The sequence below is a fragment of the Manacus candei genome, unplaced genomic scaffold (assembly GCF_025592945.1).
Source record: "Manacus candei isolate 608988 ecotype Guabito, Panama unplaced genomic scaffold, ASM2559294v1 h1tg000052l, whole genome shotgun sequence".
Classification (NCBI taxonomy): domain Eukaryota; kingdom Metazoa; phylum Chordata; class Aves; order Passeriformes; family Pipridae; genus Manacus; species Manacus candei.
Window position 1 is genome coordinate 1,108,143 of NW_026138100.1, and position 27,337 is coordinate 1,135,479.

Genomic DNA, 27,337 nt, shown 5'->3' on the forward strand with positions numbered 1-27,337 from the left:
TTGTCACTGGTAACAGTTGCTAGCTCTAGCTCTATCATTAAGCTTGGTCTAGTGAGCTTAGCATTAAGCTTGTATCACTGCTTAGATTATACTTATGCATTAAAGAAAACAAACCATTATTCCTTTTGCCCTAGTGCTATATGTACAATCGCTATTTCCCTCCCATCTTCCCCATAAATGTGTCCCATTGATTCTGACGCTTCTTGTCACTTGTTATTGCAGAGTTCTGTCTGGATGTTGCTGTCTTTGACTATCTTCTTTCTTTCAAAATTAAAAGTAGTCCTGTTTTTGATTACTCACCTGTGGGTGAGGTGAGGGTCGGGCACTTTTTCAGACCTGCGCTACAGCCAGACTAGGGCTGGTAACGACTCCGTGCCCTGCCCAGCCACTCGTTTTCCACTCGTGGCGGTAGCACAGCTCTGAAAACTGCCCCCAGCAGTGAAGGACCTCCGAGCAGGGCAATGGGGATTCGCTCCCTGAGATTGCCTCAAGTTTCCGCTGTACTTTCAGAGGCGATAAGAAGGGGTGGGAATAACTGTGTGTCTGGACTGACCCTGTGGGCTTCGGAGAGGGGAGGGTGGTAGGCAGACACCGGGACACGCTAACTGGGAAGTCTCGCCAGTTACGCACCGTTTTTTCCGATCTCCGTGTAACTAAGGTGGTTTTCCTTTCCTTTTTTTTTTTAATTTTTTTTTTTAAACTTACTAAAAACTTCTGCGCTCCCCCCCGGGGCAAGGACCCGTGCTGGGAGCGTAGCGCAGCCCCGTCCGGGTGGGGCCGAGGCGCCCGTGGGCGGGGTGGAGCGGGGCGGGGGTGGAGGCGGAGGGTCCCGGGTCGGCGGCCGGCGGCGGGGCGGCTGGGCGGCGATGACAGGCAGCCGCCGGCCCGCAGCCGCCGCGGGAACAGCCGCCCCCCGCCCGCCGGCGGGGAGCGCGGCCCCGGCCAGCACTGGGATGGCCCCTCGGGAACAGCCGCGGCGGAGGCTGTGCGCCCGGCGGGCGGCGTGACCGCCTCCCGGCCCAGCCATGGGACAGACCTCGGTCTCCACGCTGCCCGAGCCGCCCGGCGGTGAGTACCGAGGAGCGCCCGGCGGGGAGGAACGGGGAGCGCGGCCGTGGCGGCGGCGGGGGCAGCCCACGGTCCTGGGAGAGCGGTGCCCGCGGTCCCCCCGGGTCGCCGCCGCTCGCCCGCCCCTTCGGACCGCAGCGGGGACGCGAGGGACGGCCGCTTTCCAGGCTGCCCCGTCCTGCTCGGCAGCCGCCGGGGGGTGAGAGGCTCCGCCGTGCCCCCCCCCCCCCCCCCACTTCCCTGGAGGTTCGAGGTTACTTTTTGCCCCCGTTATTAAATAAATAAGTACGAAGGCGAAAAAAAAGAAAGGGGAAGGAAAGGAGCTCTGGCACCGCGCCCAGTAGCGCGGCTAGTAACCCGCCCAGCTGGTTGCTTTTGGCTCCAGGACGTTTTTTGTGTAAGCAGACTGCTGAAAATAAATAAATAGCGTGTGAGTAGAACTGTTTTTTGTTTTGTTTTGTTTTTCATTTTTCTCTTCAATAAAATAGTCCTAACTGTTTGTAACTTTTTGAAGATAGTACAGACTACTTGGGAATGCTGTTTGGAGGCATGTTAGGATAACCCAGTGTGTTTTAGTTACTGAAAAACAGAGCGTGTCTCTTGCCACAATAATAGGATGTATAATCTAAATTAACTCCAGCGAGGTTTGAAGTTTCCTGCGAAAATGTCGCTTGCATGCATGTTTTTCCTCAACACTTGTTTCCTTTGCATCCAGTTAAAAAAATGAGAAAATCCTGTTGTGGAATTTAATTCTGGAGGCTGAACTTTATCCTTAAATTGCTTATTGCTGTTAATGTGGGACTGTTTTGTCAAACAGGAGACAGTGCAACAAAGTTTCTTTTTTCCCCTTGTTTTTCCTTCATGAGTGTTTCGAAGGACAGTTTTAGTAATAGCACATACATTTTCAGAAGAGCTCCATTATGTTCTTAGTCACACCATCCCAGTCAAAACCTTGGATTATTTCTTCACCTGTCAAACACTGCATGAAAGAGAAATTGCACCATTTCCAACAAATGTCACCATCCTGTTGAAGGTTTCACCCGGTAGCCAGCATGATAGGATTATTTCAAGGTAGGTACTGGGAAACAGATGGACTGGTTAAAAATCTTTGATCACTTTTTTGTACAGGAAGTTGAGGAAATGGTTACGTACAAAAATCTGCTGTGAGAGTATTTTGCCCTAGGGGAGCCCATATCTTGACCAAGGATAGCTGTGGTGTCTGTGTTCCCTTGGCTCAGTGCTAATGAACAGTAAGTTTTACCTAAAAGGAAAAAAAGTCACCCTTGAATTCTTTCCTAACTGAAACCAAACTTTTCAACCAGGAGCAGTAAGAGACTGCTATCTGAAGATGTAAGTTACTATGATGCTACCTCAGTATTGCCAAGTAAATTCTGGTTACCTCCGTTTTAACAGCACTTCCCTTTATGATGAGACAGTGGCAGTGGTAGTGCCTCCAGGAGGTTCCACAGAAGAGTAATCCCACTGCACTTTGAGCCCCGTTGAAATTGTTGGGAGGGTATACCCTCAACAAGAAGCCATAGGGGCAGGTGGGTTTCCGGGTGGCATGGAGTCTTGGGGGTGCAATCATTTGTTTTCTCTAGTCTGTTTTGCTGGTATGGTCTGGATACTTGATACATTGCAAAATTTAGGAAGCCCTGTCCAACTGTGATCAGGGCAGGAGAATGACTTCCATTGGTTCCTGTTTCATAGGTTGCCCCTTAGGCAAGCAGGCCTAAAATCTTCGTTGATTTTGGCATGCTAGCCAGCTACAAGCCATTTAAGTCTTTGACAGCTGCTAGAGATTAGAGTTGAAGGAGATATCTGTCTTGCACACACAGGGATTACAAATCTGTTTTAGTGCTAAGGAATCAATAGTACGTTCAGATCCTCAGTGAGCCACACAAAAGCAGCTATGAGAAGTTGCTTGCCTGTTCGCTCCCTTTTTTCCCCCAGCCATGCCAGCCTGCAAGGGCTCAAACTCTGCCCTGTGATCCCTGCAGACCTCAGCTGGATGCAGGGGAAGGCGCCACTATTAAATCACTGTGGAGACTCTGGATGGACTGGTAAGGTGAACATGGTTTGATGTACAAAACTAAAGTAAAAGATTTTTCCTGAAAGTCGTAATGTGTTAGAAGAGATAAAATAGGACTGAGGCCTAACCATAAAATTCAGAAGTCCTTCTCAACTGGAGAAACATAGACTCATACCAGATAGATTAGCATGCCTATAAAGAGAGGAAAAATCAGGTTTTTGTAGCCCGTTGGAACTTCCTTTAGCAATGCTGTCTTGCTAGAGTTTGCCATCAGTTGCGTGTGAGTGGGTGTTGAAAGGTTTTGGACAGGAGGATCAGGGCTTTAATCATCTCCCATAACTGCGATCGGTAGATGAGCAGCAAAGAAGGTCTTCAGTTACAGCTTTTCAGTAATTTAGTTAAATTTTTTAAAGCTTGTTTGTTATTTGCCGTGGTTAAAAATGTGAACAAACAGCAATTGCAAGAGGAGCTTGCAAAGACAGTATAGATGTGTTGATAAGGAAGAGCACGTATTGTCCTTGTTCCTTTTCCTTCCTCTTCTCTGATTTTCCCATGCCTGGCAGGACTTGATTACTGTGCTCTCTCTCCATTCACTGGCTGGAGTTCAGTGCTTTTGGGGGTTATCAGCAATCATGTGCAAAAGCTATCACTTCTGTTTTCTTATCTACAGTTTATCAAAGGGCAGCAGAGCTGTACACTTTTTTCAGTCTTTTTTTTTCCTTTTGGATTTGTTCTTGGGTAGTTCGGAACCAGCCACAGTACGGAGAAACAGCAAAGTCATCAAGTGGAGGTATGACCAATGTGTTGGGAAGGTAACATTTCAAAGCAGAACTAGTTAGGTGATGAAAGATTTTTGTTGTTTCTTGAATAGCGATGCCTTGTCAAGAAAGAAATTTCCAGTAAAAACAGACCTAGTAGTGTTCCTGAGAAGAGGTCAGGCAGCTCAGCATGAAGTGTGAAGCACAAGCAGAGGGAAAGGACAAGTTGCAAAGGGGAAGGTCTCAGGAAACTCTTGCACTGATGATCGAGATGCTCATCAGGGCCAGTTGAAGACTGGGGTCAGATCCCTGTGCTGACCTCCTGTGCCAAGAACATAATCTGTGGGTGGGGGTTCCTTCTGTCATATACATTTTGCAGAAACAGAGCACAAACTGTAATCCTTCTACAGACCCAAAGATTTTTCATAGGCATGAAAATGTACTTCAACAGCACAGAAAAACCATTTCCCGCTCAGCTCCCCCCTTGAGATGAAAGCAGTCAGTGGAAGGATCCTGTTGTTTGTTGACATTGGCACTCGGTGAAATGATTCTCATAGGTCAGAAGTGAACATGTTTCTCAGACTGCTCCTTTTCATCTCTCTTGGCTTTGTGGGATTTCCTGCTCATGGACAAGGAAATAGCAGCTTCACCTGTGTCTGTGCAGAGGAATTGTCATTTCCTTAACTAGGCAACTTTGTCCTAATCCTGTAATGAAATGGAAAACTAATATTTATTTCAGCAGTTCTAGGTGTTGGTAAACAAACTAATTGGTTAGCAGTTCAGCAATGCCAGGACTTGTCTAGTAAGAGAAGTTATTCCAGTAGTATTCTTCATTACTACCTACTTGTGAGCTTTACTGAGGGTGCTGTTATGGGGCAAGCCCTTCTGTTCCTGAAGAGCTGGACATGGAGATACTCAGCCATAGATTTAAATCCTCATTCTAACTCAGTCTATGAGTCTGAACACTATGAATCTGAATGTGCAGAAAAGCCCTTACAGTAATAATTCTAAAGAGTTTTTAAAAGGAAATTGATTTTTCTCCTCCAGCTACTTTTATTTTCAAAGGTGGAAGAACTTTGATATCATTGCACTTTACAGGAGGACATTTCAAAGCGTTTACAGGTGCAGCGAGCTACTCCCAACACACCTGTCAGCTGGTCATTTCAGGTTTTGATGCACTTGAAAGAATGGAAAGCAGAGCTGTTGAGCTGAAATGTCAAGTCCCATTTGATGTGAAGCCCTAAATGACTTGTCCACAGTCACAAAGGACATTCTGGACAGAGTTTCATCTTCCGTATTTTGGTTGGCGCCTTTGAGGCTGAACCCTCATAATATTTCATGGGGAATCCTATTCCTTTTTTCTGCCCTTTTTTATGCTTTTGTAAGTTATGCAAGAGTTATAAGTATAATGTAAAGGTGTATTGTTTTCATTTGCTACTAAATTTACATCCAAGGCTTTTCAATTTTTGGGAAACACTTTCTTCACCCTACCAGTATCATCAGATGGGGCTTCAATTGTGACAGCTCCAGAATTCGGGTTAAGTAAGTATGCAGTTTGCCTCAGACTTCAGGCTGATAGAGTGGATATTTTGGATACCTAGTCAAAGGCATGAAAAGCCCATGTTTTCAGACAGAATGGGTAGCTGTGGATTTACCTGCTACTAGTGGGAACTGCAAGAGCTCTTAAAAAGTAGGTGCTTGTGTTTCTTGAGAAGTTTCTGTGAAAAGTAATGGCAACTGCTGAAGGTGTAGGTTTCAGCTCCCCACACCATAAATCTGATTTGTGCTGTTGATGAGGGTCTGAGTGTGAGCGTGTAGAATGAATCACTATTTATAGAGAAAAAAATGTGCACACTTTTAAGTGTTGCATGTTTATAAAATATAAAATGTGTATGCTGCCACATACTCTGTGGTCTGCCAGAGCAGAGCGGGGCCCCCCACGGCTGCAGCAGTTGCTGCTGGCCCAGCCAGAGCTCCTCAGCTGCGGCAACAGCTCACTGCAGGGGAGGCTGCAACCTGAGCCTGCACCAGGCATGGCCCAGAACACAGGTCTCATAAGGACACAGGGGACCAGCTACAACACAGGGACTGCATGTGTGTGAAAATAAAGGTGTGGTGCTCAACAGGTTCCAGGTCAATGTCTCACCTCTTCTCACTCTGATGCCACTTCAAGGATGACCAGAAATTCTCCTTGTTTAGCTGCCAGGGTGTGTGACCTTTCATGTCAGGCATGCCAGCTGAGGTATCTTTATGTGCTGATGTTTGGTAGCTGTTAATCACCTGTTCGCAGTGTTAATCATCAGCTTCCTCATCTGCCATGAGGAGAACCAGAGTTGGCTCCTGGGGAGTCATCATGGGCAGGGCGGCAGAGTCCTGCCAGCTGCCTGGGTTTGTGTGGGGGTTCTCTTCTCAGATGACCACCCTGATACTTCCCGCAGATGAAAAGCTCATGGAATATCTTGTTTCCTGCTGAGCCCCGTGTGCTAAGCCCCACTGACAACTGATCCCACTCCACTGGGTCTGAGCCACCCTTTGGATCAGTTGTCCTTCCTTTCCAGATCCTCTTTCTTGGCTTTCTTACTGCTCCTGAGTAATATGGCTTGTTCTTAGGTGGTGTTTTCTGTTACATATTTCAAAATGCTTTCCAGTCCTTTTTATCTTATTCCTTGTTTTAAATGGGAAAACTTATCACAAGGAGGTGGGACAGCGCCTAAGACACAGCCAGGAGGAAATCAAAGAGCTCCCAAGTCCTCATCAGTGTTTTAGCCATATCACAGTCCAGTCTGTTAAAAATAGAAAAGACTTAGACATTTATATCTTTCTTTATATGTTTTTCCTTAAAGTTGTCCTTATTCATTTTGAACACTGATGCTTTTTGAGATTTAAAAAAAATGTAACATTGCTGAAAAATACTTGTGAATCAGTGCTGATATGGATTTGTTTTTCACTTTAGTTTATTGTTTTAAAACATAACAACGAGTGAACTTAATGTCTTGGGTCAATCATTGGTAGATTTTTTTAAAATACTTCAGCAAATAGCCTGCTTCCAGAACTTATTTCTGCCCATTGCATTTAAATTGTAACAGTGGCTTGAAAGATATTTCTGATATACAGAAATACCCCAACCAGCTGCCGTTCAGTCCCATATGGAGAAGTAATTTCTGAAGTGTCCATTCATTGCCTTCTGTAGTTGGCACAAGGGGAATTCCTGATCCTGTTGTTCTTCTGATACAAAAGGATTTTCATTCTAGTAGGGCCAGTGCTAGGCATAGGAAAAAAAGAGAGGAGTTAGTTTGCTGGTGATGATAGAATGTCTCTAGTAACAGGCAACAGTGGCTCTGGTCTGTTTTGCCCCCAGCAGATCCCAGAGAGTGAGGCTGGTTGCTGGTGCTCCTGCTGAGACAGCAGCCAGGATGTAGGTGTGTGTCAGGGAAGGAGGCAGTTTGGTTTTGATTGTGTCCCTGAGCCGCCAGTATTCAGTTTCGCCAGGGCTGATGAGAAGCTTTCAGTCAGGCCTGGGTTCAAGCCCCATGAAGATATTGATGTATAAAATATGTGCAAAACTGAAAAAGAAACTGTGAGTACAAACCACGAGCAGGGAACATAGGCAGATAAGTGAGGGGGTTGGTTTGTTATTTTATTTCATGCCCCCAAAATAAAATCTAAGGCACAGCATGACATGGAGTAATTTATATTTCCTTGTATGTGAACTCTACAACCCCTAGACTGTCAAGTGTATTTTTGGGTAAGTGTAAAATCACAGTGGGGTCCAGAGTGTGCCATTTCCTACGGTGTCTTATGATCAAAATGGTTCAGTAGGAATGAGGCAGGAAGGTCACGGTGAACAGCCAGGTAATGCAGGGTGTGAAGATGGACTGTTTTTTCTTCTCACGGTCTTTGACCAGAATCACATGGGTGACAGTGCTGCATATCCTCTCTTCTCAGTTTTGGGGCTTTTTCCCCCTTTTTTTCCTGGATTTAAATATTACAATATGTGAATCAATTTAACCTTGCCCATTTGCAGTCCACAGAGTAGTTTGGACTACCAGTCAGCACAGACCATGCAATTACCTCTGTTAATCTTATGGTGGCTCATTATTAGGAAGTTTGACTTGAGTTTCTTACAAGGCTTGATACAAGGTCGCTGCATAGGAATATGAATTTCTTCTGTCTTTGACTTGGTTTTTGGGTCCTTGGAAAGAAAGTCTCTGTCCAAAGGGAAAGTCTTATTTATCTTTGTGTTCTCTCAGTGCTTTGTACAGCTGTGATGATCAGTGTAAGTGGGGAAAAGCTAGGGAGAAATGAGGATCTATGGTTGATCCATCATTGTATGGAACTCTAGGGTATTCTGTCAGATGGCATGCAAGTAAAATGAGACTGTATAATAAAATATTATAATAATACTATAAAACTGTGATAACACTTGTTAATTGACGGATAAGAGTGTTAATATCACACCTATATCAATGGTATCTTTGTGAAAATGAAGTTTTATATGAAAAGATAAGGGCTATGTTGCCTTTTTCTTCTCTCATTCCCGCATTGGTTTCGTATGAATTGTAGTGATGTTTTGCCTGGTGGAGTTAGATTGTGATACAGCTGTCCTAACATTTGAAACCATGTGAGCAAAACCAGTTCTATTTCCAAGTCAGCCTGCATTCCTCGCCCCTGAGAATGTAGGTTTTTTATTAGTGTTCCAAGATGTCTTCACTCTGACTATCTGCCCGAACTGTCAGCAAATCCTCGTCAGGTAGATGGACCATCATAATTTCAGTGTTATTTAGTTCTTTTTGTACTTTCTAAATCTGAATGTTTTAATGTATTGCCCAGTAAAAATACAAGAATGGTGCAGAGGCCTTAGGTGTTGATTGGGCTTTAAAGCCTGGGCTATTACTCCTCATGCAAACAAATCACATAGTTTATAGTCTAGAGATAATTCATGAAAAATAGCGACAATCTCTAATTGATTTAAGATAGCTAGGTGATTTGCACTATAAGAATAACTGTGATACACCATGAAACTTGATGTTGTCACTGCTATAATATAATTTACATTTGCAGTTTAAAATGTTGCTGACAAGACTTAGAGACCCGTGGGGACTGTTTTTCAAGCTTAAGAATTTTTCTTTATTGCTTGAAGCCTCAGGTCAGAAAGTTAACTCTCGACTGGGGATTTATCACCCCTGGTTTTATTTCTGGGGTTTGCAACATGATTGATGCCCACTAAAATTATTGTTTTGCTTGACCCTTTCTGATGAGGAAGACAGGGCTCTTCATGCCTTCTGCCTCCATGGCTGTAGAGCAAGGACAGGCAACAGAAAGTAACAGCTTCTGTTTAGTAGTCAGATGAACTAAGTAAAATAGCATTGTCTTGAGAGAAATTTGGTCTGAATACCCAGGAAACTTCATGAGAGGACAGCCCGGCACTGGAGAGGATGGTGTGCTGAAGAAACAAACTACAGCAGGGGGAGCCTGGAAGCCAGAATGTGGAAGGTTTCTTGCCCATGGCAGAGGGGTTAGAACTAGATGATCTTTAAGGTCCCTTCCAAACCAAAACATTCTGTGATTGTAGGAGCCAGGCTTTGCAGTTCAGCACAGCCTGCTGCAGTCAGGTGCCCCAGTGATCTTCCTTCTCAAACCAGGAGCTAGGAAGCCAGCACCATGTGCCAGTGTCTGTGTCTTCATCCTCAGCAGACTGCAGCTTCTGCTGATGCATCCCAGTTACCAATATAAGTCAGTGTGTGTTGTTGCACAGATGCCTAAAGGAATAGCAGTTCATGGAAGAGCCCAGTGATGTAGCCCTAGGTTACATCTGTCTGTGCCCCAAGTCAGCTTTTACAAATACTGTAGGGAGTGCGATGCCCACATACTCCTAGCCGGTGTTTGCCTATGAGGCCCTCGTGAGCCTCAGCATGGCTTGGAGATCTCTCATCTCTACTGTTGAAGGGGCACACAGAGATTCCTACTGCTTGGGCACCAAGCCAGTGAAGTTCAGTCACACAGCAGCATCCTGAGTTAAAAATGTAGTGTGACTGAATAGCAAGGGAGGGTCCCATTTGTGACTCTTCTCCCAATTGCTCTCCTTGCTTATAACCCCCAGAGATCAACTTACCTGAAGCATTTGTGTCACAACAAGCAAGATAAAGTCACCCAGGCTGAAAACTAACCTTATGTGGGCTTTCTTTTCTGTCTTTTTTTTTCCCCAAGATCCTGGATGAGTCAACAAAGAAATGACACTTTTATTGTGTGCTTATGGAACAGATTTAGTGGGATACAATCAATTAATTTGAGTCACATTACAACCTAAAGTCAATGCAAGCTGGTGGGAAATGATTTTTAGATACTAGCAGTCCTTATGAGAAGAAAAAAACAACCCAACAGTTAATTGCCAAGAAATTTGGCATGTTTAAATTACACATTTATAATGTTTTATAATTTATTTCATTCTTAATAATTCAAAACTGGCTGTGCGTTTCCTTCCCTGTAAATTCATTCAATGTGTCTGAGAATTACTGGTTTGTTTCTTGGAGTTTTATAGATCTATTGCTTTTCTGAAGGGAAGGAAGTGTTGATTTTGGCACAGATGCTAAGAATATTCTTGTTCTGAAAATGTGAAGCAGTGTTCTAGTGCACTGCTAATCTGGCCTCTTTTATGTTGATACAGAGAAGGGTGTAGTGGTTTTCCTGCCCTACACATTATACCACCGTGCATAATTCTCCTATTCTCATGAATTGTTCACGTGCTTGATAGAAGGAAAATGTTAGTATTGATAATTAGTGTTAACAATCCATATGTGATTTAAAACAATTGCACTAATTGCAGACTAGTTCCTGTGCTTACATTCTTGAAGAAAAGTTTTAGAAGGCTAGTCTGACTCTTATAAGAAGACACCTAATTTAATTTCTTGGAAAAATGATGCTGTTATTGATTCTTACTTAAATATTGCTGCTTTTGACACATAAAAATAGGGTATGGAAGAAATACGTAAGGCCTGATGGTGAGACATGAATGAGACTGTGTCTGTGCAAGGGAGTGAACAATAAAGTAGACAGCTAAGGCTGTGGATAAAGCCAGCTTCCCGAGAGCCAGAACAAGGCCCAAGCAGAAATAGTGTATACTTTAGTTGGAGGAGAAAGTAATGAGCCAGCGGGAAAAAGAAAGAGATGTTAACTACAAAGCATTGCAGAAATTATGTGACTATGACGCTCTGCTTTTAAAACCTTTTGTTGGACGATACTGTCATGGAACTGTGTTGTGTTACGGAGCGAACATGATTCTGATTGTTATTCCCCACCTTGCTACAGATGGAGCATGTCAGACCTGAAAGCCACAGACTAAGGACTTAAGGGAGCACAAATGATTGAAGTCAAACTGAGAATCTTTGTGTTTATACTTTTCCACCAGCTGTCCTTAGGGGATCTGTTTGTAGAGAAAACATATCTCTCTCTATTGCTCAGCCTGCAGTGCATTCAGGGTTTCCTCAAGCACAGAAGAGAAATATCACCAGAAGATGAGATGAACCAAAAAACCAATTAAAATATTTTGTTAAGTGAGTTCACCATGGTAAAGGAATCAGCTGAAGACAGCTAGTGAGTTATCCCACAGCCACAGCAGTTTTTTCTGGTTTTGCAGAGGAGCAGCCTCCTCAGCCCCTGTCTGCCTGTGGTTTAGCAGATAACATCATTACTGGTTAGCATATTTGGCAACCTGTTTTTTTCCCTCAAGGCTTGTTTTGGGAATGTATACCAGCAGGGCAGAACTGAGACCAGTGTCCGTTTGTCAGCAGGGAGGTGTCTGGTGGCACAGATGAGGTTTTTTTAATCCCCTAAGAATTTATACATCCTCTGTATATATGGGCCCAGAGGTTTCTTCCTTTCAGTTTAATTTTTTTATTCTTTATGCAGGAAATTCCACATAAAATTGAGGGGAGAGGAAAGGAAGAACAGATGCAGTACTGCTAATTAAATTAGGCATTTCCTAAAAGCAAAGACTAGGCAGTTCAATCTCATTAAAAAATACCAGCATGGAGCCCATTTTTTCTGATTTGAGTGATTACTTGCACATCCAGATGTCAATGCAGGGGAAACTATAAATGTAGAGAGGTTTATTTTGTATTAATATGTGTATTTCTTTATAATTTAACCTTTGCAGCTACCATCTTTGGCTTTTTCTAATTTATTTTTTTAACATATGGAGTGGTAGAAGAAGCTTCGAGGCAAACCAAAAAATGTCCTTCTTTCAGGGTGAGATAGAAGGATCATGTTTCGGGTGAGAGAGAAGGGAAGGAAATTGAGATAATGCTGACACTGTGCAAGAGATGACCCTTCAAGGAGATGGGTAGCAAAGTGAAAAGTCTTCTACGAGGACTTCCAGTAGCCCTCTCTAGCCCAGTAGCTTGCTATGAGGTTAGGTGAGAAAGCCAACCATTAGTTTATCTCAATGCAATTATTGTTGGTATCATATTGGTGGCTTTTTTTTCTGACAAATTTACAGGTATGGTTTTTTTTTTCTAACCCAAGAATTATGGCTGAGGTCCCACTGAGACAAACACGTATGTGTGGAGTCACATATACTTGTAAAAATTTTTAGAGTCAGATTATGGTTTATGTTATATTTTGCTGTAAATTTCTGTAGCACAAGAAAACTGTGACAATTTTTCAAAATATTTGTTGTGCCAGTTAAAATAGAGAAGGCAGAGCTCTGGCAGTAGCAACTATTTGCAGTTGGAGTACATGAAGTCACTGGACATCAGAGAAGATGAGAGGTGGATCAATGCTCCCCAGAGCTCCCTGGTAGTAGAATAAGGTACATTTAGGGTCTGGGGTAGGTTGAGTCCCTTCAAGAGCAGGGACTTGCTCTGGGCCTCCCTAGTTCTGAGTAGGTGCCATAAGAAGTAAACAGGATCCTTCAGTTTTGTGGATATAGCCCTACACTTCCTCCAGTGTTTTGGTATTTGCCTGAAATGAGAGCCACCTGCATTCAAGTGCATGTCAGTGAAATTATTGATGAGAACTTTTCATTGCAGAAAAACATACGTAATGTTTTTTAGTTATAGTCCTTCCAGCGTTTTCACTAATTACTCACCTGTTCCTACCAGCAGGTAGCTTTGTACTTATAAAAACAACATCCAGATATGCCCAAAAAAAGTACTATGACTTCATGTAAAATCAAGATTACATTCTTTTCAACAGCTTGACCAAAGCACACCAAGGAGGACAGTATTCTAGCACTATACATTTAGCTCTGGTTTTTAAGCTCTGGCTTGTTTTAGTTGTGAAATAGGTGAGTTTATTAAAACATTATGTGGAGTCAAAGGTCCTTTCTAAATCCAGCGTGTAGAGATGTGTACTCCAGAGTACTACAGTAATGAGGCACTTTTCCTCTGCACAAATAACAAGAGCCACTTAATATTTTGTATTTGTGTTTTTCTGTGTTCATTTGCCTCCCTGGGGAGCAGGTGCTCAGCCCAGGATGCTGCCACTGCTGAGGCAGGGAACTGTGCATCCGGGTGAGCTCTACGCTCCTGCCAGGGGACATTCCTAGCCACTGGCTCCTTTTCTTATGCTGGTCCTTGCTCCTGCACTGGTCTGTGTAGAAGTGTGTAGTATTAGTGGTAAACTATGCTATTTCTAGCACACAAGCAAATTAAGATATAGTCTTTTGTTTTGCTCTGAGCATGAAGAAAATGTACGTGCTATAGTAATCCTTTTTTTTATTTCCTTGTTATCCATTATTTTTTCTCCTTACTTTTTCTCAAAGCTAAACTTCCCACAAAATTCAATTATACTTTAGAAGTCTGTGTTGGGATGAAAGATAATTAAAAGTCCACTTAAACCTTTGCTTCCCAAGTGGTTTAAAAGACAGAAGTTTAAAGTTAGTGTAGAGGTTGGCTGAAGTGGGAAGGCAGTGTTGGTAATGGAGCTGTTTGGATTGGAAGCTTTGAGGTGACATCAGAATGATCTTCATTCTCTTCAGAGCTGGTGTTACCAGAAATAGGATCACATTTCCCCTGGGACCTTGACATAATCCATGGACCTGTCCCTTTAGTTGACTGGTCCAGCATTGCTGAACCGCTTTGGCAAGGGCTAATTTGCAGTGGATCACCAGCTGGATGCTTGGCCAGGCTGCTCCTCTTCATGCTGATGCCCATCCAAACACTATAAGGCAGCCTTGAAAATGCCAAGGCTGCTTACAGCCCTGTTGATATGGGCTATATACATGTTCACAAACAGGACATTGAAGAGTTTTGGTTTAAGTGAAAATTCTTATACAACTGGTTCCCAGTGACCACTGTGCCTAAATACATGAAATGTCATAAGGTTTATCAAAAAAACTGAGTTAGATACATCTTGCATACCTATGCTGTTCAATTTTAGTATGTTATTCCTAATCCTATACAGGAGTTTAAAAAAAAAAAGCCAGTTAACACTTGATTTAGTTAAATTTTATTCCTTCTAGAACAAGAAAATACTCAGTGAAGGTTAGTGTTTCTCTTCTAGCAATTTTTTTTAAACCTGAGTCAGGCTGTGCTGTTGTGCTTACCTACATTCCTTGTATTATGCTTTTGTATTATTATGCAGAAAATCTCCTACCGATTATGGAAATCTTCTGTTTTGCTTATTGTGTCCTCTATATGTTTCATCGTGATTTCAGGTTTTTCCCTCATATGATTAAAGCCAGTGAAAGGCAATGCCTGCCCAGGGCAAGGAGCTGTGGTGTAATGCACCAGTCCCTTTTTGGGTCTCTCCTGGGGTGAGAATTACCGCTCTCTCCCAGACTTCAGCATCCAGCTGGAGTGAAAAGTGAGCATAGGGTCTAAAAATGTTTAATATGTGTGCCAAGTACTTGAATGTTAGCAAGAGTGGGAGGAAGGTTTAAGGGAAATTACAAACCTTTTTCAAGTCAAGAAAAATGACTGAACCCTTTATCACTTCTTTTCATTTACAAAATGTCAAAACCGCTCCCCTAAGCTTGGCAAAGTTGCCATCGTTTGTTTGTGAGCTGCTTGAAGGCACTCTTTGAAAGAATAATTATTAACCTTTGTTCAGTATGACAAGGAGAATTTTTCAGGAGGTATTTTCTGGGGGAGGTAAATTGGTGGGGATTGCAGGGGGGCACTCTGCTTCTTTGGTTGAGATTGGAGCTGAACAGGCTTCAAACCGTGATGTCAGAGTAGCACTGGCATGTGCCTTGCAGAAGGGCACAGGGACTGAGTTTGACTCCTGTTTGCCTACCCATGGCTCCAATATTCCCTCTGCGCCCACCAGCGTGCGGACAAGATCATCCATCATCTGTGAGATCTCTGCTTTCCTTTTCCTCCTCAGATCCCTGCAGCAATGCCATTTTGGGGGGTGCTGAGTGGAAAGAGCAGAGACCCAAGCAAGCCCTGGCTGCCAGGATGGGCTGCCCACTTCTGGGCAAATCCTCAGAGAAAGACCCCTGTAGAAATATCACCAGTGGAAGCAGTGTTTGCTTCGTGGGAGACTATGTCCACACATCGATTCATTATTAAATAAGCATATAAATATCCCTTTGTCTCCCTTGTTGGGTGCATCAGTTGCTGTGCAAGTTGCAGAAGGCCTGGGATGAGAGGATGAGAAACAGTTGGGACAGGCAGAAACTGCCAGCAGGAATTTCTGAAGTATTCCTGTGGGCTTTCCTAAGAAATGCCTCGCTTTCCCAGGGACTGCTGGAAGCATGGGAGCACTCAGTCACATAATGTTCCCTCTCTAGGAAAACATTTGGTAGTAGTTTAAAAAAGAAAGCTTTACAGAGCTTAAATAATGCCAAAGATGAATTTGGTGAAAACTGATGCTGTACACACTTAGGAGAATTTTGAATTTCCAGTGCTGCTTGGAGTTGCTAGCAATAGTTCCAGGGCTTGCCAGTCATATTCAGGTTTTTTGCACCACCTTTTTTATTTTAATCAGGTTATTATATACTTTTAAGCACATGGCTAAATATTAAGCTTTTGTGTTCAATTCACCTGTATCAACACGCTCATGGCACTCATAAAAATACCACAGAATTTAGTAATCGTAAAATTAATGAAATCCTAATAATTGCGAGAATGGCTTCAATTTCATTCAGTTTTTAAAGTAATTCATGTCAGTGTTTACATTTGTAAACACATTTGTATGCTGGCTTGTAGTTACTCAAGAGTCATATAGCCTGGTTTACCTCTAAAGTAACAAGGAATAATAAAAAGATTTTTTAAATGAAAACTAAATTTTTTAAGGGTTTAAAGGTCTTAAAGGAAACACAAAATACAGTGAAGTGTGTCATTCCATACTGTGGGAGTGACCGATGTCAGCATTAATCTGGCTAAAATAGGCTAAAGTATTTTTGTTGTCTGTATTGGGTTTTTTACAAAGTAAACAAATCAATATATTGTCTGATTGACAATCAGCCTGAAAGCATCTTAATGGTAACTGGAAGGCTTAAAATTTCTCACTGGTCTACAGCGACTGCTAACTCTTAACTGTCCTTAGAACCACAATGGATGGCAGTGCAGTGGTGTGTGCTGGCATAACTGGGTGGTCTTGGATTTCCCCCATCATGCAAACAGGCATCTCCTCTGGCACCCTTTGAAACTCTTATTGTATGTGAACTCTTAAATGTGTGCTGAAGTACGGAATGAATATTGTTAGGCCCTGTGATAGTGTAGCACTGAAACACGTTGGTGGGGAGGAGATGGAGTCTGGTATTTTTTCTGTTGTTTATTGCTTTCCAGCTTAAGGGGTGTTCATCCAACTCCAGCTAAAGCAATTCAGTTTAAACTGGCACATAAAAGTTCAAGTTGGTGCTTTATTTTAGCCTACAGACAACAAAGATATATTTTATGATTGCTTAATGTCAGTGTCTGAATGAGAGAGGAAGTTAGGAAGGGACATGCAAACAAAATCAGAGAAACTTGTGGATAGCTAAAAAATTTTAAAAATGCAACAGCTGAGCAGGTGGCAATGAAAATCAGAAATCTGTTGTTCAAGCTGTTCTCTTCCATTTTATACTTAGAACTGAAGCAGGAATGGTCTTTCTGGTTTTTTTTGGTACTGCTCTTGTTACAAAGAGGTCTTGATCTATGGCCAGCCCTCTTAAGCAGCAGGATAATACAGTCATTCATTATTAACAGAAAGCAAGGAGAAGTAGGAACCTCACATACAGTATGAAACAAGCAAGTGGGGAAATGAAGGTATCAATTATGTACCTGTCATGTTGATGATGCTCTTACAGAGTTGATGTTTTCCCCTAAGGAAAGAATCTGCTGGGAGAGCAGATTCTCAGTGCCTTGTCTGATAACAAGATGACAACTCCCCATTGGAAGCCTCAACAAGCCCCTTTTTTATTAGCCCTTTTCCCTCCCAGGAGGGCTTCAAGCTTTGGTTAGTCCTGGGCTGGTGCCTGGACCTAAAGGGAGAGCACTGCTGGCTCTCTCACATGGAGGTGGGATCCTGGTTTCAAACCCTACCTCCACAAGCATCTGCACCCTTGGGGTGTACTGTGAACAGGCAGGCTCCAACACGGCATCCCAGTGCAGTGAGCTGACGGGCAACAATTTTCTCATTTGTAATTTGTTCCAACTAAAGTTTTTTGTTTACCAGTGCATTGCTTCCATAAACACTGCTTCCATGGAAAAACTGAAGTCCAAAATATGTATGAATACAGCCTTCAAGCCTACATGAAGATGGTACTACAGTTCCACTGGGTTTTGCTGTAGTGATTCGTGGTGCCATCAGCTTGCATGACAGAATTACTGTTTCTTGATTGTGTAGGAAAAGGACCACACTGGTTTTTAAAGTATAACTGAATCCCATCTTTGGGATTCACACAGACCTGTCCTTTTACTTGCCCCTGAGTGTCCAAGTTTAAATTGGTAAAGGAAGGGCCGCTAGGCTGACAAATATGTCAGCTTGTGCCTGATTTTCCCCACCTTGGCGCTAGTAAAGAACAAGATTCAGGGAATAAAACAGCTGTTTGCAGTGTGGCTGGGGATAGAGAGAGCAATGAAACATGATGCGGAATAAAAGTCAGCTGCAACTTGGCAACTCCCATTTCCTCATAGCAAAGAAGATGACTTAGGTTGTATTCAGAATTGTGATATTGTAGGCATAGAGTGATATGAATGATTTTTACAGGCTGTGGTTTTAGAGTTGACAAATTGGCATTTTGGCTGAGAGGAACTGTATGTAATCATTAATAGGTTCTTCTGAGCATTTTGGAGTTTTATTATTATTGTTTATCCAAGCTGGTATCTAGCAACAAAGACAAACATTTTAAAGACAGCTAAAAACTGAACTTAAAAATAAACAGTTTTCTCTACAAAGGCGGCAGAGTTAAAAGCCTGTACAAACATTTGCAATGACAGCAACAATCAGAAATTTGCTAGTTGGGTTTAAAAAGCCTTGACCTCCCTGGTGGGGTTCTGAGGCCAACAAGGTCATAAACAGAGACTGTTTGCTTTGGGTTTGCCTTACACGCATTTGGACAAGTGAAATATGCTGTTTCCTGTACTAGAAAAAAGGTGTTGAAGTGGTGCCAGTACAGAAGAAAATGTTGCTCTTCAAAGGCAGCACAGTGAGCTCTGGACTGTCCCGTCCCAGGGATTTAATTACATGACTGATCAAATTACTCCTAAGGTTTTGGGTACATAAACATTCTGTTATTTGTAGATCAGAAGCTCCTCGTCATAGTACTTAAGAGCAGGGGAGCACTGGGATGGGAGTCCACAAAACCAAACCTGCTTTCAGATGTGTAAACACAATGTTAATTGTGAAAGATTTGGTTCAAGATAGTAATAGTAAAGGTAAAAACGTGTAATGTTCATACAGAATTGTATTTAGCAAGGGTGCTGGGTAGTCTGTAATGAGATAGAGTGGGATAGGATGGAATAGGGAGATGTGTATCTCCTTCCCTTCCTGTTGAAGAGGAAAATAGCTGATGTTAGCACTTCACGTAGTCGTTGCTTTAGGACTGGATATGGTGAAGGGGTCGGAGCATCTTTTGCACCCACTGGTGGTGAGCTTGGGTAATCGCTTCCTAGCAGAAGTCTCCCTCTCTTCTCAGGCTTCTCTCTCATTCACTCCTGTTCTCTTCCTGCCCCAGCTCAGTAGCACACTATCCAGCCCAGTCTGGTCAGCAAATTCATTTGCCTGGCCCTCTGATGTCAGTAGTAGGACCTAACTCAGTTTTAAAAGCCCAGGCAAAAGGTGGTTTTTCTTTTGTCTCACTGTGGTGATAAGGTGCAGCCTTACAAATGGTTACCAGCATGGTTGATGGTTCAGCTGATATTTCCACCATGGTGGTGTGAAAACACATGCTGAGATGACTGGAAGCCCACTTGTATGGGCAGCATCTCTATAAAACTATACCTGCATGCTACCTCTGCTGGTAGTGGCAGTGGCTTTTGGGGACATAGCCAGGGACCTTCAGGGAAATGCCTCCCATGTTTCCAGCTATATTGGAGGGGTGTCTGAAAGGCATCAGAGAAGGATCAGCAGCTGGGTCCTTTAGCCAGTGAATATGTCATTACAGAACTTAATAAGATGCGTACATGCATCTTACTTTTACGTGAAATTACAAAATTATTTAAAAAAAAATTAAATAATTAAGCTATAAATGGAAATACATACTATTTGACCTCAAGGAGATATATCCCTTAATATTACAATATCCCTTAATAACAGAAGAAGTGTTCATTTTCAGTATTCAACTGTTCAAAGTAATTTGGTTGCTTTTTTATTTATACTGCTTTTAGTTGTTTTTTGTCCCACATCTGTTACTGTGCCTGGATTTTTTTTTCCCTGTTTTTGTGGAGGAGTTGCTTTGACCTTTGGCCTGATGTTTCATATATCTGGAAAATGTAACTGTCTGGAAACTTTCCATTTGCTGCTTTTTGCTCAAGTATTGAGGTTGAGAAAAGAAGGAATAAACAGCCTGCATTAAACCCATGATCCCTTTCCCTCTGACTGGGGTTGTGTTCAGGGTTACAGAGGAGGTAGCAAGAAGATTTTCAGCCAGATCACTTTCAAACTTCTGTAACAGAATGGCTGAGCATTTGCTTACTTCTGTAGAAAGCTAAAAGGATGGAAATTAACATTTCATTGAAGAGAAGGAAAAAGTTGTGTAGGTGTTCTAATAAGGACTGCATGATGCCAAAATCTAAATAATTAATTTACAAACACATGCTTTTGGGCATATTGCAGACATAAGGTAATGCCCTTAATTTTATTCAGACCTGAAGTGAATCCCTAATGTGTTCTGACTCAAAAAATAGATGAGAAGAGAGGTGGTATAACTGCAGTGCTTAATGTGCTGTAGAACCCACCCAGCTCATGTGCCAGTGTAGGTGTAGCAGAAAAGAGCTCTGTGCAGGTTCCTGCATGAGAAGTGTAATTTAGTAAGGCTGGATAGCCCTGACTGGCTGTATTGCCTGTGGCATTTCCAGTGTCTCTACAGAGTGCTCTACAACCATAACTTCCCTTTTTTATTTTCTTTAGAATTAACCCAGTGGGAGTAAAAACTGTGAAGTAACTGTACTGTGAAGTAACAGTGAAGCTGCAGGTTACAAGTGTGTTATCATCTGCATTTGGGTTGCATTAGCAAGAGACAACATGTGGTAACTAATGTGATAGCCTGTAACTCGACAAACTGCCCAACTGCACTTAAGCTGATGTGGGTATTATGTTAGCTAAAAAAAAAGAGCAACACTTAAGATAACTCCAAAGCAAAGAGTTTCTTTGTGCTTTACCCCAGGGATGCAGCAAGCATGTCTCAAGCCCTAAAGTTAACACTGTTTTAGGTCGTGTGTCTTGTGAAAGGTAGTGGGAGGCCAAGGTAAGGTCCCCCCTTGCTTGCTGGGGATCAATGTCTTGCAGGGCATCCTGCCTAAGAGACAGATAGCTAAATAAGCTTTTCCAGGCCCTGAGCCAGTTAATCCCGGCTGTGCAGGTGAGAGAGTGAGAACTAGAATAAATGCATCATTGTTTGGGATTCTGGTCATATTCCTCCTCTGCACACTGTAGAAGAGGTCAGTGTGACTGAGCATCCCTCTGAGCCACGTGGCTTTTTGTCTGAAACATGGACCCCTGGGCATCCATGCTATTGCTTTCAGGAGAAGCACAGGTTTCCCTCATTCCCTTGTAAGTACCTTTTTTTTAATTTTTTTTTCGGAGCTTAGGTAGTGGCTCATCACAGGGGCAGAACAGAATATGGCCTTTTGAGATGAATTTTTCACCCTTGCAGTGTTTGACTTTCTGGAGCGAGGTAACATTTTGCTTGTGGAGATACGGGAGTTACAGGGTTTGGGCTCCCAAAGCCCTTTCTGGAATATTTGGCACTGCTGATCCAAGTATGACTCCAACAACCCAAAAGGCATTTGTGTGTGTATCCTTGTAGAAACCTGGAGATATGCAGACAGTCATATTCATCCCCGCTGTAGTTTTTCCAGGAGGATTCCCTCTGGCTGTTTCAGGGCAGCAGCAATCCTCCCTATGAAGTAGCCTCTATCCAGCCTGTTTAGCTCATTGCCAGCAGGAGGTCCAATTAACATTTTGTGATATTGTCAGTTCCATATGGAAACTACATTTCAGCTGCCTACATTTGAACTTCAGCTTTTTCCTTTCATTTAATTAAAACACAATCAAGTTAATTAGCTCATGACAGCTTCTCCAAAGTTAAACTCCAGATGTATGGCAAGGCACAAGCATGCAGATGCCAAGTCATTGTGCTGCTTGGAGGTAGATTATAGCTCTTCCATTTGCCAGTTTATCCACTGGGGATTAGCTGCACTTTTCCCCTTCCAAGTAGATTTAAAAAAACCAAACCAAAACGCAAAACCAAAAAAAAACCCCAAACCACAAAACAAAAATGGGAAAAAGAAAAAAGACCCATCTTTCCATCTGTTTCTGGTCAGAAAAAATAGATAGAACATTACAGAATTTGAGATCCATACTGAAAATGACATTTTTAGTGTCAGAATGGCTTCTGATTTTTAATGACCACATCAAACATTTTACCATGCAGTATCTTGAATTTTGCCAATAAGTTCCAAGAATAAGCAGCTTATCATACTCTCTAGCAAGTTGATGACTTATTGTTCTTGTTGCTAACTGGGGATAATATGCAGCTGCATAAACATGTTGATTTTGCTGGCATAAAACCCATGACATCCAACTCTGTGCCCTTTGGCAAGACAGTATAGAATTTCATAGCACTGTAAGAAGAGGTTTTGAGGTCTCAATAAACCAAGATGACTTTTGCAGCACATCCCTGCAAGGCAGCAAGGTGCGTTGAAAGGAAGAGAAAAAAGTAACTGTACTAGCTAACTGGTAGTTAATAAGCACAGAAATCAGATCCAAATCCACACATAAGGTAGCTTTTAACTGGGGCCATGGCATCTTCTGTTGCACTTCTCAATTCATTTATGGTTAAATGTGGCAATACCCTGAGTCACCTGTATTCTGACAGGACAAAAAGGTTTTTCTCATACACTTTAAGGATAGTGTGGTGATACCATGGTACTACTGCAAGAGAACCAGTGCTAGTGAAAGTATTAGGCGCCAATGCTACCTTAGTGCCTTGATATCAGTGGAGCACTTGACTCTGTGCCTTTTTCCCTCTTGGTTGTATTGTCCAGCGCTGGGGAGGAGGAGGGGCTGGAGGCAGACCTTTCCTTCATCTGGCCATTCTACACCTTGCTGTATGACAAGGATCCAGAGCAGAATTGCAGTGCAGGCGGGTGAGCCTTGGGAGATGTGGGTGGGAGAAGAAAACGCAGCATGAAAGGTGCAGTACAGAGGGGAAAGAGAACTTGTAGCTCTGCTGGTACTGTCTTGTACTTAGCAACCCTGATGTGAGAAGAATCCCTTAAATGTATATCCCAGTGCTCCAGCAGGGTTAGAGATCAGTTCTGTAGAAGGGTGCTGGTGAGTGGAAAGACAGAAGAAAGGAATACTTCTGAACAAATACTTCTGAGTAACTGTTCTTAAGGTTTAATAGCATTACAATCCTGTAATACTTCTTTTTTAGTGTCAGATTCAAGTGAAGGGTAATACATTTCAACACTATTTATTCAGGAAGGGGGAAACCCCCAAGTCTTCCACCTACCCTGTGAATGCTCTAGGCAAAAGTGTGCTTTATTTTGTGGGCTCATCCACGTTCGGGCACATGCCTGGCTGTGCAGCACTGTTGGGTCCATGGCTGGAATGTCCTGCTACCCTGGCTGCAACTGCAGAGCTTCTTTAGGCTGTCTGCCCAGTTCAGTCCCCAGCTCCTGCCCTGTGCAGCAGCTCCTCACCCAACCATGACACTGCAAATGTTTGTAGGACTATGCTGAAGGCTTGATCACTAAAAAAGCTCAGATTTAAAATTTTTAAAAACTTTTAAAAAGGGAAAGGGGGAGGCCTTTTTGGTCTGTATCAGTCAGAGATCTACTTGCAATGAAACCCAATGAACAGCTGTATTTTTACAACTGAAGGGATGGCATATTTTTTTAGGATCAGGAAGGAAAGTGCAGAGGAAGAAACTTCCCAGACTGCCTTCATCACCAGAACCACTCTGCTGTGAAATTTCAGTATAGGATGCTGTTTGCATACAGAAAAGCAGAGACTTCAGATAGTTTTAATGGCACCTGTACCTTCAGAGTCAGGGAGCATTTGGTGAGAATTTTTCAGACTCCTAATAGCAAAACTTTTGACATATGCACCTAAATTCTGCCTTATTTCTTTTCTTCTATGTAGTCCTAAGTGTTTTTTACTGCAGGATCTGCAGAGTCTTTATGACAAGAATAATATAATTAAACTAGTCATCTAACTTATGGCTCATGTGGCATGATTTGGCTTTTCGGCGTCTCCGTTACCATTGCTGTTGGTCTTTTACAACAAGATCTCCTCTTTGTGTTACATCAACGTACATGATTCATGGACTTCTTCTTATCCTTATGTACGCGTTATGTCCTTCGGATGTAAAATCTTCACTTAGGGCAAAGGACTGGATAAACGATGTAGGTAGTATAGTCAAAAGTCCTAATGTCTAACTTAATAATGAAGTTTTAATGAAGGCAGTGAAGGACTCATTGGCTTTTTGGAGATGGTGGAAGAAGGAATGACTTCAAGACACTGTAAAAATAAAAGAATAACACAAGTGACCAGGCTCCTTGTGGTGGGAAGTTAAGATGTTTCTTTTCATCTCTGAATATGTGTAACATTTATAATGATTAATAGAATGTAGGTAAGCTCTCTGAGGTGAAAAATCTGAGGTGAAAAATACACTGCTTTATTCTTAAGTAGTACATGACCTATAAAGCAAATAGTGTAAATCTTAAACATTAGTTTCCTGCTGAATGTTTCAAAGAAGAAGAGCAATAGCTTTTGTAAAGATTTTTCCATAAATGCTCTGAAACATTATTGTTGAAATTGTGCGGTTTTTTCTAAGTAATTTATTAATTGGTAAAATGTACTACCTTATGAATATATTTGTAATACATGTAATATATGTGCTTTTGAATATAAATAAATTCTTTTTCCTGGAAATGTTACTTTATCTTACATTATTTCTGAAATCAGTCTGTGATACTTAGCTATGCTTATTCGTCCTTGCTAGATACATATTTGGGTCCTTTTTTCAAATGAAGGAACTGCTACAAGGTGCCAGTAGATTAGTAAATTCCCAATTGTGAGCATTTGTTGAACTTGCTTTATAAATCAACTCCTCATCTTTTATTGTCAGAAGTAGTTAATGTTGAAGTCTGTTTTCAAAAGTTTCAGTCGTTCTGAGCAGAATTATTCCCCATGAGTTCCATGTCTTAGCTCATTTGAAGCAGACAGATTTCTGTAGCTAGGGTCATTATTTTGGAGTTCTGTTTTCAGTAGAAGGCAGAGCAGGGACTGATACAAATCCATATGTCTCTGTGGGGAGCTGTTGGAGCCCTAATCCTCCTCCATTTCTGCTGGTAGACACAGGAAAAAGAAATCTAGATGAGGCTTTTGTGGAAGTGGTTGCCTGCAATACACTACACTCCATGACTCAGAACGATTTGAAAATATTGGTGTTATAGTGTTTGTAAGACTGTGCTGTCTATCACCAGGATGCAGGCTCTTCACACCACTAGCCCAGCCTTTTTAAGCCATCGGAGGCAAGAACATGGGTTTTGTCCTGCTGCCTCAAGGAGTAGGTAGCCTCTCGCTCTACTGAGCTGATAGACTGCTTCTGCCAGTGAGATAATGCTTGGCTGCTGTCCCAGGACAGAACTCTACAGCCAGCTGATCCTAGTCTCTTTTCTTCTCCACTTCACTTCTGATTGTTTGGGTTTACTAGTGCGGATTTCACAGAGGAACCATGTCTGTCCGCATCCCTTAGCACCCACGGGAATCTTGACTGGGAGGGACCTCAGGAGGTCACTTGGTCCAGGCCCTCACTCAGAGCAGGACTGTTCCAAAGTGTAGGTGAGGTCAGCCCCAGAAAGAGCTTTTGAGGCTTGCCTGGTTGAGCCTCCAAAGCCTCCCAGGACCTGTTCCAGTTCTGTACCACCCACCTCCTGGAAGTGTTTTTCTTACCTCTCACCTGACTCTTCCTGGTTGCAAGCTGTGGCCCTTGTTCCTTCTTATGTCAACTGGAATTGCTAGGATAAATTTTGCTCTCTTGTCTTTGTAAGTACCCTTCAAGTAAATGTACTTCTCCCTTAGGTCGATAGTTTCCAGCAGAGGCTTCTGTATTACACAGCGGACTGCACTCCATAGACAGTGTCTGTAAGCCCAGACAAAAGTGCAATCCCTAATTTCAGGCAAGGCATCCCTGCAGGGCTCCTTCTGGTGTCTTATGCTTCTCTCTTTCTACAGAGCTGCTCACTACCTTTGGTGTTCTCCTCATCCCTCACCTCTCGCCTGGCTTCTCAGGGTGTGTAGGGGGGCAGCTGGTTCATTTTAAGGGAGTTTTAGCTTAAACCGCCCTAAAGATTGACTTGTTGTCTAGGGCACACAAGTGAGGAAGCTGGGATTTTGTACACCTGCAAGGGGTAAACATAGCCGAGTCCTTAGCAAAATCTTGGTGGTTTACATTCAAAATCCACTTGCATGCCTTCCTTCTATCTTATCTCCATGTTATGGACCAGAAAATACCCAAAGCTGGGTAAGAAAAGCTTTAAACCCTGTTGTATCTGACTAACAGTAATTTATCCTGGGAAAGTTTTCCATCTCTCAGGCAGTACAGAATTTGTTAAATTTTATGGTATAGCTTGTTCATATTTATTGATTTAAATGCTATTGTTCTCATACAAATTTATCTCTGATTTTAACTTCATAGACTTCAGTGAGGTTATACAATGGATCTTTCTTCCCATACTTTGTTTCAAAACACTGGAAATAAAGTTCCTTGGACTCTGTTTGCATTACATCAGCTTTCTCATAGAAAAGATTTTTTTTTTTTCTAGCATCCTGGATCAATCTAAAGCCTAGGACAAATATAGGACTCATTAAATGCCATTTGTCTGAGAAACAGAATTTGATTGCACCATGATGTTATGTGGCTGAATATATATCTTTTTAGCAGCTAGGACACAGGACCAGGATTCAGGAAGCCATTTGGCAAACACAGAATTAAGCACTTAGCAATTCTGTGCCTCATATTTTCCATCTGTAAAATGGGAACACTGATACTTCTTTCTTTCAATAGAATTTCTGATTTAATGATCTATGATTATCATTGCTACTGTTCAGAGTAGCATCAACTCTGTTCTGAATTGACTATAATTAGAATGTTTAGATGAATGAAAGCAATTACAGTGCCTGTATGCCACAAACAGTTAAGCCCATTATTAATTTAATGTCTGTGAGTAATTGCAGTTACTTCAGTGCTCACATGAGTAAAATTCAGGACATTTGAAGTCTTTGCAGGACTACAAGTGGAACACTTTAAGAAACTCTAGTTCTTAAATAGAAATAAATGATAGTAGATGTCTCAAAAATATCTAGGAAATTTATTTTAACTGTATGCTATGGCATATTGTGCAATGAGTCTTAATTTGGTTCACAAAACTTGATGTTACAGCCATTGATGATAAATATTGGCTTTCATATCAATCAGTATGTTTTTGCAGAAAAGTAATCCTTCTTTAAATTCTATCTACAGTTCAAAAGCTTATTGTTAAATACATTTTGTTAATAAGAAGCCTGACTCATGGCAGGCTGCACTGTGAATGACTGATTACCAGGGATATCGAACAGACCTGTTTCCATTCCACTGCCAGAACAGCTAACTTTAGAGCTTGTTTAAGAAAGGAGTTGTTTCACTCAAAAAATAGCTTATGTTTTCACATTACAAGGGTTTTATTTTCTGCATGATGATAGCAAGTTATTCAACTTTACCGAGGATAGGGAGAAAGTCACCCAAATATATGTTGAAAGAAATTCTCCAGTAGTGATGGAAAACCACAGGACTGTGCAAATGTGCCAGATGCGTATCACAAGAAGCACGTTCTGGACAGCT

General features: G+C 42.1%; 1 protein-coding gene across 6 annotated transcripts in view; it reads left to right on the forward strand.

Moving 5' to 3' along the window:
• Positions 1-27,337, forward strand: part of PHACTR2 (phosphatase and actin regulator 2) — a 126,443-nt gene that overhangs the window by 56,252 nt on the left and 42,854 nt on the right. The window contains exon 1 of one of the 6 annotated variants that reach the window (XM_051801525.1): positions 850-1,068. The exons of 4 other annotated variants lie outside the window; for them this stretch is intronic. In XM_051801525.1, coding sequence (XP_051657485.1) covers positions 1,026-1,068 — 43 coding nt within the window. In that variant the 5' untranslated portion in view covers positions 850-1,025. Of the gene's footprint in view, positions 1-849; positions 1,069-2,105; positions 2,140-27,337 lie in introns of those variants that run through there. One more of the 6 variants, XM_051801526.1, reaches the window with a different exon arrangement.